Genomic DNA, 13,023 nt, shown 5'->3' with positions numbered 1-13,023 from the left:
TTTCTATAGAATTGATAGGATTAGGGACAGCTAGGTGTTGGGACTCCTGGGGGGAGGTGAAAGGCTGCTGATCAGATCTGGGAGTAAGCATTGTATTGCACACACTGATTTAATCAGGGATGGGTTCTTCATGCCCTCTGACTGTTGTGGCCCAAACGTAATCAATGTCCAGCAGCCCCCTTCCATGTAAATTATAGCCACAGAGGGATATATAAAGGAGTGCTGCTGATCAGAGAATCAGTTCTACCTTCAGAGAGCCTCTGAGAGCAAGAGAGGCTAAGAGACAGAGACACTGAGAAGGAGTGTGGCGTTCGTGACTCTGATCCAGCAAGGGAGAATTGCTAGCCAGGGTTATTCTTGGATACTGCACCCTGTTATTTACCCGTAAGTGTTATTTTCAAGTGTTATTTGTGTTACAGTGTTGTGTTTGCCCGAAAGGGAATACATCTTCAGTTTATTTTATCATATTGTCCTGTTCAATCATTGCCCAGTATATTCAGCGTGAATTAAGTCTGTTCTACCGTGACAATTACCAATAATGTATAAAGCCCCAAAGTCATTTGGCAACATGGATTTGAAATAAAAGAAATTGAGAATTTCATCTTATGATTTGTATTTGCGTTAAATATTGTAGCTTTCAAGGTGTAGCAATATTTTTTGTATCTTTGCTCCAATGCACTAGCCCTCCATCTCCTCTCTCTTTCAGCATCATATTTATCCTAATATAATATTGCATCCTAAAATCAGGGAACCTCTTCTGTCCGTATTTCTTATTAGTGTTTTATACAAATTGATACCCGAGGCGACAAAAACAGTTTGCATCAATTTCTCGGTACTACAACCACAACAAATGTTGTATTGTACACTCTCTGGACTTGGAGATTAAAAAAAAAAAAAAACATGGCAAACACGCCAACCACATTAAGGGTTATCCCCGTTCTCCTAAAACTCTGAACTCCTGCATCCAATATATCACTCATTGCAACAAGTATTTCATAAAGTTGCCCCCTCTCATTCTCTGTACAACCCTTTCAAACGCTATAAACTTAAGTTAACAAAGAAAATGTCTGAAAAATGTGTACTGCTAAAGGATTAATTTCTCTTTATCTGTGCCTACAATTTTCTGAATATTTCTGATCACGAATTCTATCTTTTAATTGCCTGCTTGTATAACATATATAAAAATATATATGATAATGAAACAATTTAATTGTTCCTGTACATGTCGTTTAGATATTGGCAGACCACTGTTTAAAAAAAAAAAAAAAAAAATAATTATATATATATATATATATATTTTTATTTTTTTTTAAACAGTGGTCTGCCAATATCTAAACGACATGTACAGGAACAATTAAATTGTTTCATTATTATATATTTTGATACTATTAAATGGGTGGAGTACATATTTGGTATTACTTGTATAAGCACACGGAACATGATGTCTACTACTGTAATTACCCTTAGATTGGGATCCCAGCCACATCTCAGTTTTGTTCTTAATATTGCTGTGTCAATCTGTGCCTAGCCCTTCTATATGTGAATCTGGTCATTTTACTACATTTTCTTCACATCAACACGTGCCAATTTTTCAAAATAACGTGCCCTGTGTGATGAGAAATAAAATCACATCTTTCTGCTGATCGTTTGTTATTGGGACTAAATAACAAGGAGACCACCAATATCGTCTCGAAGACAATGTATTAGCTTGAGTAACATTTATCATTAGTACATACCTGCAAACTGTCCCTTAAAGAGGCACGCCTGGGGACCATTTTTAAAAATAGGTTTGAATCGGGGTGTTTCCGAAGCTGAACCGTGTTAATTTCAGCCCCGGGGACCACTGCTTCCCGAGATACTTACCTCCCTAGGGGGTACCGGTAGCAGCGCAGACCGGACTATTTGGTTTCTTTAAAGCTGCCGCGTCTTGTGGCCACATAGGAAGCCGCAATGTCATCTCTTGCGGCTTCCTGATGGCCCACGTGACATGGGGCATTTAAAAAGCACAGAGATAGCAGCACCCCCTACGGAGGTAAGTATGTCTGGAAGCAGGGGTATTAGACTAGAATACAAGAACACAAGGGTTGTGCAAATAATGAGAGGGGGAAACTTTATGAAACACGTGTTGCAACAAGAGATTTATCCGATGCGGGAGTTCAAAGTTTTAAGAGTACAGATTTGCTATAGCAATTGATCAAAAAACAACAAGGGCAACCTCAAAATAAGATCAAATTAAAAAAATATGGTGACGTACGTTCACTTTTGTCTTCTGTCCATCCAGATTGCCTTAAATAGCCCTCTCTATTAACCCGATATATCCTGTTTCTAACATATAATCAACACTTTATTCAACACCAATAACAAAAAAATGTAAGGTTTAGGCAAGGTGAGGAAAACCATAATAAACAGATTGAACATTGAAAAAGTAATTTTTGTCTTTTTTAATAACGTACACCATGAAAGACATTTAATTAAGCAACTATTGATATTACAATTACTAGATACCATTGAATGCCTATGGTCTGGGCACTGTATGTATATATCTTGCCAGATCTACCGTTTTACTCATTGTTTGAAGGTACTTCACCATATTTCTCTCTTTATATCTTGTTACTTTGAGGTTGCTCTGGTTCTTTTTGATCAGCTCTTTTCCTGTTTTTGGATCAGTCGTCATCCAGCAGCATGTACCTTCTGTCGAGTTTAGATGTTTTTTTAGAGAGTAGTATACTGTTGTTTCCATGTGATTATCGCTTACCGGTTGTGTTAAATTTGCTATACTGACTATTTAGGAAGCCACACCACTTCACCTTCTGAAATAGAGGCAGCCATATTGTGCGCCCTGAGAAGCCGGATCTTCACCGATCGATCGGCAGCTTATATAATTGCCTTGCCTTAAAGGCAAGAAGCGGCTGCTTTCATTAAAACAAAAGAGGCAAGAGGAATTGCCCCATTAAATAGGCCATGACCACTTCCGTTTTTTTGTAGCCCTATGAAGGCGGCCCCTACAGGTGAAGCAGATGTTATTGCTCCTACTGAAGCGTTTTCGAAGGACCCACACAAAACACCAGCGAGAGCAGACACCGTTCTCTTTGCGTTAGATATGCATGAAAAAGGGACGGGGCTAATGAGTCACTGCAGCGGTGCGCAAAGTGGGGGGCGCGCGGGGTTTACAGAGGCCCCGTGCGTTTCCCGAAGGCATTTAAATTAATGCCGGAGGAGCTGCAAGACCTCTGTAAACTCCTCCTTACCTTGATTCAGACGGCTCCTACGTCGCCATGGCAACGTGGTGTCAAATGATACCGCGGGGTCATGTGACGGTACGTTGCCATGGCAACGTGATGTCATGATGCCAGGATGTCTGAGTCAAGGTAAGCAGGGGGGACGTGTGGAGAGGGGGACAGCCGGCAGGGGGCGCAGGGGAAAAAGACTGCACTCCCTGAGTTATTGCACCGGCCTGTAGCATTCAGAGACGGGTCGGGAATATCTTTAGTACCTGACCGTTTTTATGAGTTATGATAAAAAAATAATTTAAAAAAAGGTAAATGTTTTGATACTCTGCTATCGCATTGAACATTATATTCTTCAGTTGTGCGGCTGATGTGTGTCGGTACAATCAACTTTGACACATTTGCTATCACTGCAAGCTATCGCCATTATGGCATCTACACTGTGCAGACTTTTCTTCCCATTTCCGAGCCTTTCCCGTATTGTGCTCATTGAGTGACATTTTCCTTGGATGCCGAATAATTGCAAGTGCTTACCATGTTTTAACCTCTCTGAAAGTTGGGAGGACATATATTAATACTGTGTAATAGGCATTTAAATTGTACTTCACAATCGGCCTGCCCATATCATGTTTGAAATGAAGTCATCAGAAATGGTTAAACCCAAACCTTGGCTTTCTATGATATCTTTCTTCTTCGTGCTGCCTTTGCTTGAAGTTTCGCAGCTGACATGGTAGAAAGTGAACAGCAAATGGTGCTTTTCGTGAAGCTGCGTAGGTAGCTCTATTTTAATCTGCAACACAAGCAAAAACCATCAACTGCAATGTTTTTCTTTGTCCACTTTCCACTCCTCCCACTCACATCTAACCAGGTTGATACAACGTTAATGTATTTATCTTTAAATAAAGTTAAAAAGACAAAACACATTTCCATGTTTAGCGCTTTCAGGTGCAGGCAGTGCAATGAACTGCACGCCCCATTTGAAACAAAGGGGTTGAATAGATATGTATAAACAGGTCTTCTGTATAAAACCCATTTAATTTGCAGTAGAAAGTTTGTTATAATCCTAGGGCTGAGCCACATCCACAACCCTCATGAAAGATTTCTAGCGTATCTCGATTGTTCTTCATTAGGCCCAACCTACTCACAATTATAAGGAATAGAGACAGTTAACGTTGCCGAGAATGGGATGCGAACGGCCAAAATGGACCTTTCCATCACACGTAGAACAGCACAACCGGTAGAATGACTTGTTTGATTAATGGGAAAAGCATAGACCAGTAAATAGTTACATTTACATTAAATGAAGTTTACACGTCGGGAAAAGAACACTCAGGGAATGAAGTATGGGTGGGTTCTGTATTCCCCGTACATCCAATATATTCGAATACATTTAATGCGCACACGTACCTCATCATAGAACTCAGGATTTTGTTGATGGTGCAAGACTGAGGCTAAAGCATTTTTCACAAACACAGGACACCCCGGCCTCCCATATATACACTAAGGACAAAGAGAGGAGAATGAGGAGGCTCCCCCTACATCTTAATGTAATTCTACATTTTGAATGCATTATAATCTGCATGTTCAAATTAAAATTTAGAAGATAACTCAGTCCACATTTTGCTTTGCAGAGATAAAAAAATAAAAAAAATAACAGCCTATAACATGTGGGGTTGTTTTCCAAAACCTACCCCAAATACTGTTTTAGAAACTAAGCTAACAAAGTTAACAAAAAGGGTAATGCACGGTGTTCAGGGCAAAAAGAAAAAAAACAGAAAAGCTTTAGTAAATATGTATGAAACATAAATCAAATAGTAAATATATGAATGTTGTGCACATTCCAAGATAGTCTTATTACGTAAAGCTTGAATAATTTTTTTTTATATAATTTATGTTACAATATCTACTTGAAGAGAAAAGTTACACACTAAGCAAAGTGTATTAAATGCAATTACATTGAATGCAATTGCATTAAAAAGCAATTACTTGAAATCATAATTAACAAGTCACAAACATACAGTACAGACCAACATATGCACACAACAGAGACTGAGACTAGTCACAATGTATGTTTGGACATTTTCACAACCCAGAGCCTGCTGGAGAGCTGGGATCAATTTAGCTTTTTTGTTATGAAAAACAGCATGGCCAGGAACAGATTTCCATTCCAAGAAAAAAGTATAGAAGATTGGCTCATTAATGATGCAAGCCACTTATGCAAGTGGCACATATTATACAATGATATATCATTGCAACCCAACACTCCAGCACTCCCAATTTGCCACCATAATGCTTGGCACAAAACTATGTGCTGGCTGACACACACACACAGATCAAGTTCTCTCACCATGTAAAATTCAGATACAAAGCAGGACGAAAACTGACCAGTATCAGCCCAAAGATTCAAAATGTATGGGTTTATGGAAGCAGGTGTGAATAGAAACAAACAAGAGCAAACCATCAAGCGGACATAGATCCATATATCCAGTTACAATATGTGCATGTGTGTAAAGGTCTTTGGCAAAATATTGCTAGCAACATTTAAAGGGAGTGATATAATGCAGTATAGAACAAACCCTTAAAGACTGCGATTCCTCATCGTCCGAATCCTTAAACTCAATGGACACTGCTATATTCCGTGCCTAAAATATAGTAAATGTTAATTACATGCATTAGTCATTCAAAGTGTCAATTTCTTACATGCGTACTTCAAACAAACATATTGTACAGGCATACCCCGGTTTAAGTACACTCACTTTAAGTACACTCGCGAGTAAGTACATCTCGCTCAATAGGCAAACGGCAGCTCACGCATGCGCCAGTCAGCACGTCCTGAACAGCAATACCGGCTCCCTACCTGTACCGAAGGTGTGCGCAAGCGGGGAGATTATAGAGCCTGTTACAAATGCCTTATTTACATCAGTTATGCACGTATATGACGATTGCAGTACAGTACGTGCATCAATAAGTGGGGAAAGGTAGTGCTTCACTTTAAGTACATTTTCGCTTTACATACATGCCCCGGTCCCATTGCGTACGTTAATGTGGGGTATGCCTGTATTGCTTTTTGCTATGGTTTAAGTTTTAAGAACCAACCATGTGTTTCTGTCATTTCAGTCCTTTAATCTCTACTTTAAAGTAGTGAAGTACAGAAGTGTTTGCATCGTACAGTATTTACAGAAAGTGCTCTACAGTGGAAACAAAGATAACGTAATAAAGATAATGTGGGCAAACTAAGCAATACAAAATACACCTCTAGTTGATTTACGGACTAAAATAGGTAAAAATGCTAGTTTCTAAAGCACAAAATAAAACAATTGTCATAGTACTGAATGGGGAAGCATATAAAGAGGCTCTAAAACAGGGGGTTCAAACTTAGTCCTCAAGGGCCACCAACACGCCAGGTTTTGTGGAAATCCCTGCTTCAGCACAGGCAGCTCAAACAGTGGCTCGGTCTTTGACTGAGCCTCCAGTGCTGAAGCAGGGATATCCATAAAACTGGCCTGTTGATGGCCCTTGAGGACCTGCTCTAAAAGATTCGAGACAACAAAATATTTGGAAGATAAATTGGTAAATCCGGAACAATATCCAAATATTCTTATTCCCCCAAAGTCAATTCTTAATTACACAAAAAAATGTTTTTCTTTTTAGCCCGTTAAAGAAACCCCCATAGTAAAACTATATTGTGCACGTATAGCCTGCCTCTTGTAAAGGGTTATTTTCAGCTCCATGTGCGGCCAGCTGAATTGTAGCAAATGTGGATTCTCCTATTTTCATAACACCTTAAAAGAAAAAATGTAAAAAGGTTGATTCCTCCACTTTACCTAGTTTATAATCATCCGCCCATTTTTAAGCACATGCTACGTGTAACAGCAATTCTAAATAAACCCAGCATAGTGTCGTCTCCTGGTCCACCTAAGGTCACAATTACTGAAACCTCCCCTTCCCCCAATACAGTTTAGATCCTATTAATGCCAATAAAAGGCATCATAGTAGCACGTTTAGGTTTTACACTAAATAAGGGACTAATACAACTACTGTGCTAATCGTTGAGGCCCAGCTCCACAAAAGGGTGCAAAACGTTAGCACGCCTCAGCGCCAATTCATATCAACAGGCATAAAGGTGTGCTAAAACCAGCACCCGTCTGTGGATCGGGGCCTTCGTGGTGCTCATTGTTGTGCTTACCTGTGTTAAGCACACCTTACATTTGATGGTTTATTAGCGGTTGTGTTATACTTTACATTTCCCTTTGGTTTTACATGCATTATTTTGCTAACAAAATGATACAACAAGTAGAGCGAGGATGGCTGTGTGTTCACCCGAGGATGGCTGTGTGTTCACCCGAGGATGGCTGTGTTCACCCGTAGCGTAGACAAAAAAAAAAAAAAGATCCGGTAATTATATCAAAAAAACAAAAGTACTACTGTAGTGCCGACGAGTATTCTAAAACAAATCTGGGGCAATCACCAACAAGACTCAGGTACATGCTGGGTACATCCTGCAACATTTCAGTGGAATTTCTGCAGACAGACTAATGGCCCATCGGATTAACAGCGGGAGTCCCTGGCAGTCCCATTCAAACTAAAAATGGGACTGCCAGGGTCCCCTGCTGTGTTAATCCGATGGGCCACTAGTCTCTGCAGAAATGTCACTGAAATGTTGCAGCATGTACCCAGCATGTACCTGGGTCTTGTTGGTGATTGCCCCAGATTTTCCAAGGCAAGTTTATAGCAAGTTTTAGAATACTCGTCAGCGCACCTGTAGCTATAATGGCTAATTGATGTGTACAAAGAGTGAAAGCTTTCATAACCACTCGGGTCCCTTCTTCAGCCATGTTGCCTTACAGTCTTTGTAATTGAAAAGAACAAAAAGGTGTCTAAAATGGTATCTGCTTAGCTATAAATAAAAATGGTCGGACACGTCAAACAAATGCAGATAATTGCATTCTCCATGTCACAAATGTCATGAGAACCAGCTGGACTTACCTTGGCAAATGACTTCTGCCCGTCATATTTCAAGTGCTTTGGATAAACATAAAGGTGATTATTGTAGACGGTGAAAGGCTGTGTGTGTTTAGGTATCCAGGGGACAAATTCCTCCACTTCAAACGTTACTACTGTCTCTGCATTGCTTTCAAACTGTTTCATGGGGATGTATGAGGCGTTAACATAATCTGAAAGAATAGTAATAAAGCCATTAAAAAAAAATAATAATAATAACTGAAGTGATGCGGAACATACATTTATATTCAGTTTTTTTAGTTCTAAAGTAGGTGCTTACTTGGAAAATCAGGAGCCACATTGTCTATGTTGATGTCTAAATTTCCTAAAATAACTGGAAGCTTGGCCATCTTCTCAGGTCTACAAATACAAGTACAAATAGATTAATTTTGATATGATATTTACAATATACAACAAAATATAAATATACACGTGTGTGTCAACCCCTACCTTACACCTGCTGTACAAACCTAAGTTTCTAAATGTCTCTCTGCGATATCATCCTGGATGGCCCTCCGCCGACTTAAACTTAGCATGGCAAAAACAGAGCTCCTCATACGTCCTCCCAAACCAGCCCTTACTATCTCATTCCACATTACTGTTGGAAGTACTATCATTCACCCAGTAGCCCAAGCACGCTGCCTAGGGGTCACACTCTATTCCCCTCTTACTTTCTCCTCTCACATTCAAAACGTATCAAAAACCTATCGCTTTTTCCTTCTCGATATTACAAGATACGCCCTTTTCTCTGTTGCTCCACTGCAAAAACTCTGACACAGGCCCTCATTCTCTCCCGTCTCGACTACTGTAACCTCCTGCTGTCCGGCCTTCATGCCTCTCATTATTTTGCTAACAAAATGATACAACAAGTAGAGAGAGGATGGCTGTGTGTTCACCTGAGGATGGCTGTGTTCACCCGTAGCGTAGACAAAAAAAAAAAAGATCCTGTAATTATATAAAAAAACAAAATCCTACTGTAGTGCCGACGAGTATTCTAAAACAAATCTGGGGCAATCACCAACAAGACTCGGGTACATGCTGGGTACATCCTGCAACATTTCAGTGACATTTCTGCAGACAGACTAATGGCCCATCGGATTAACAGCGGGGGTCCCTGGCAGTCCCATTCAAACTAAAAATGGGACTGCCAGGGTCCCCTGCTGTGTTAATCCGATGGGCCATTAGTCTCTGCAGAAATGTCACTGAAATGTTGCAGCATGTCTCCCCTACAATCTATCCTAAACGCTGCTGCCAGAATCACTCTACGCTTTCCTAAATCTGTCTCAGCGCCTCCCTGCTGAAATCCCTCTCCTAGCTTCCTATCAAATCCCACATCATGCACTCAATTCTCCTCTTCACTTTTAAAGCTGTAGGCTGGGCCATGGTACCGCAGACCATGCGGACGTGTCCGCACGCTGAGAGAACAGACTGCCTTAAGGCAGTGTTCAAGACCATGCGGCGTGCGGGCGGAAGCGGGAGGGGGCGCGTGTTGCGCAAGAAATCAGTTCAAACTGATTTCTTGGTGCGACAGGCTGGTGACGTGAGTGGTTCGCCCAATGAGGGCAAACCAGCTCCATGATGTCGCTGGCACGCCCCTAGACATGCCTACAGACGGCATGCGTACTCATGGACGAAAAATGCACCGCTTCAAGCGTGTGACGTCACGGCCGCACACGCCTTCGCACGGGCGAAGGCACTATGGACCTGGCCTTACACTCTTCTGCCCCATCTTACATCTCAGCCCTAATTTCTCACTATGCACCATCCTGACTTTTGTTCTTTTCACGGATGTCTTCTCTCCACCCCCTTTGTATCAAAATCCCTCTCCCACCTTAAAGCTTTCACACCGACTGCCCCTCACATCTGAAATGCCCTTCCCCTCAATACCTGACCAGCACCCTCTCTAACAGCCTTTAAGACCCACTTGCTTAAAGAAGCATATGAGTAGCACAGTGGCTAATACCACCCCCTGCAGACGCACTTATCAGAATTCCCTCATACCATCTCTGTGCATTCTTCCTATCTACCAATTAGATTGTAAGCTCTTCGGAGCAGGGACTCCTTTTCCGAAATGTTACTTTTATGTCTGAAGCACTTATTCCCATGATATGTTATTTGTATTATTTGTTATTTATATGATTGTCACGTGTATTACTACTGTGAAGCGCTGTGTACATTAATGGCGCTATATAAATAAAGACATACATACATAAAACTTTCAATGACAGATTAAACACAGTGGATAAAGCATACCTCACTGCATAAATAAACTAACATTCATCAAAGTTGAAAAGGTTTGTGGTGCAAATGACTGCAACATGAACGTATGTGAATGAAGGAAACTGTTCCTTTAATGTATTTTAAGAATCCAATAAGTGGGGGGAAAAATCTACTAAAAAGTTAAGGAAAAAAATACACAGTATGTGACTCCCCCCCACCGGGTTTCACAATGCATGTAAATATATCGTTTTCTCAGCCGACTCACACATGCACATGTTTTTCTTTATGATCACCAGATGGTCACATTTTCTTTTTCTTAGTTTGTTTTCAGAATTGAAAAAAAAAAAAAAAAACCCTCATAGTCCAGAACAAGCCTAGTCTATGAGGGGAAATAGTCATTTGGCAAAATGTATCCTTAATACATCTCAAAGACATGCTTACAATTATGGATTTTAAAATTTCTTCAAAAAGTTGCACGTTTTATTTTTCTAACGTTTTCTAGCGCGATGGGTCTCTCTGACGTCGGCGCAAGAAGTTAGCTGGGCTCAGTTTCCGGTGCGTGACGGCGTGAGAGGGAGGCCCGGTGAGCATCAGCATCAGACACCTCGGCGTGGGACAGACCGTGAGGGAGAAGCCTGAAGCTGGGGGAAACCCGGGCCTGGCTGCACCTGCTCTGAGCGGCCGCCCCGCAGCCACCGGCCCAGCCTGAGACCATCCCCAAGGTAAGTCTGAATTTTATATATATTAAGGGGGTGGGTGTATTTTTTATATGTATTGGGGGTGGGCGTATTTTCTTATATGGTTTTTTTTTGGGGGGGGGGTATTATTTTTTATATGTATTGAGGGGGTGGGTGTATTTTTTCAACCCCCCCCCCCCAAAAAATCATGTTTTGGCATTCAAAAATATTTAATCGATTAATGCCAAGAATAAACCTAGAGTTGGAAGGAAAGCGTCCTTTGCCCAAATATATCCTTAAAACATCTCAGAAAGGCATGCATACAATGTTATTTCAGGTTTCATTTGTGTTGTTCATGACTATTTAAGATAGTCCATAATCAACACCCTCCATTTGGTGGAGCGTCAGCTTTTATACCTGGGGGGGGGGGGGGCTTGTAACCCCGCCCCATAACAGGCAGGTCCGGGTACTGAAAGGCATCACACCATATACAAGTGACCCAGTCAGTACCCTCCCCAGATATGACACTCCAACTGCCGGTTTAGGCCTGCCCCTGGATAAGGCAACATAGTACCCATCCAGGCTGCAACTGCAGGCTAGGCCCTGCGCAGGAGATTAACCTCAACGCTGCCTGTTCCTATCAGGACTTATAGTGTCGAGGCCAGTAGAAGGCTATGGCCAGGGGCACTTAGTTACATAAGATTGGTATACTATTAATTATTTAAACAACGAAAGTCCACAACTCTCACTTGCATGCATATAATATAAGGACTGAGCAGCTCCAATTCATCATTCATGCAGCAAGACGTATAGTGAAGTACATCAGTACGGTTTATGAGGGGGGTGTAGAATTCAGAGCACTGGAGTCCTGTCCCAGCTGGATAAGGCAAGCTCTCCTTTAGTCTGTGCTCCACGCTCTCTGTACAAGACCCCTTTTCAAAGCACACCACCAGGTTCCCTAGACAATGTGATGCTTCGTCAGGGGTTTGAACGAAGTGCGAGCCTGCCTTACCCAGCCAGGACAGGATTCCAGATGGAGACGCTGCTCTTAAATCTCCCCACCCCGCATAAGCCGTACCTGATGTACTTCACGATTGATTCATCAGAGCTGCTCATTCCTCATATTATACAGTATGAGAGAGAATTGTGGTCTGTTTTAATAATAAATACAAAATCTTGTATGTCTGTTTTTTATGGCGTAACCCCTTAGAGGGGTGTGAAGAATAGAAATGCCTTCTCCAAAGCACAGCAGCTACGGGATTTTATGAACTTTATGTTTGTTTTTTATTATCGATTCCTAGATTTCACCTGAGCTGAGCATAAATTGTATCAATATTGTATAAACACTATTAACGCCTCCAATTAATATTACTCACGTTATAAAGATACAAATGAAAATATTAAAATCAATTGGATCCATGTGCAATTCTGGTTGTTTTTCAAACTTATTTTTAAAAATTATTATTATTATTATTATTATTATTATTATCAGTGGTCGACAAATCACCAAAAAATCTACTCGCCGAACAAAAAAATCTACTCGCCACCTAGTACCACACGTGTGCTGCTTGGGCCAATAGGAGCTCGCCACGATGTTAAATCCACTCGCCCGGGGCGTGCAAATGTATAGGTTTGTCGAACACTGATTATTATGCTTGCATTGCCTGTCAAAGCAGACAACGATAAATAATGCTTTTGACTTGCAAGCTCTGCAAAATCACCAAGTACAGAAACATTCAGATCACTTATCTTTCTACAGCAGTAATTAGGACAAGCCTTCTGCGACGTGGAAATGATCTGAACTGATAAATATCCTTGTATAAGACGTAAGCAGCTTATCTACACTTCTAGTTTATACCCTGAATTGTGCTAGCTGCTACTACCCATAATTCACTCGC

At 41.1% G+C, this 13,023-nt stretch overlaps 1 protein-coding gene across 23 annotated transcripts in view; it reads right to left on the bottom strand.

Moving 5' to 3' along the window:
• The window catches only part of DOCK9 (dedicator of cytokinesis 9), a 263,517-nt gene that overhangs the window by 79,540 nt on the left and 170,954 nt on the right, over positions 1-13,023 (bottom strand). For all 23 annotated transcript variants that reach the window (XM_075590793.1, XM_075590800.1, XM_075590807.1 and 20 more), the window contains exons 16-20: positions 8,509-8,588; positions 8,214-8,401; positions 5,804-5,869; positions 4,635-4,727; positions 3,894-4,017 (exon numbers count right to left, since the gene is read on the bottom strand). In XM_075590793.1, coding sequence (XP_075446908.1) covers positions 3,894-4,017; positions 4,635-4,727; positions 5,804-5,869; positions 8,214-8,401; positions 8,509-8,588 — 551 coding nt within the window. The remainder of the gene's footprint in view (positions 1-3,893; positions 4,018-4,634; positions 4,728-5,803; positions 5,870-8,213; positions 8,402-8,508; positions 8,589-13,023) is intronic.

The sequence above is a fragment of the Ascaphus truei genome, chromosome 3, assembly GCF_040206685.1.
Source record: "Ascaphus truei isolate aAscTru1 chromosome 3, aAscTru1.hap1, whole genome shotgun sequence".
In the NCBI taxonomy this organism is placed as follows: domain Eukaryota; kingdom Metazoa; phylum Chordata; class Amphibia; order Anura; family Ascaphidae; genus Ascaphus; species Ascaphus truei.
The sequence above is the reverse complement of the archived record's forward strand: the minus strand, read 5'-3'. Positions and strand labels throughout refer to the sequence as shown.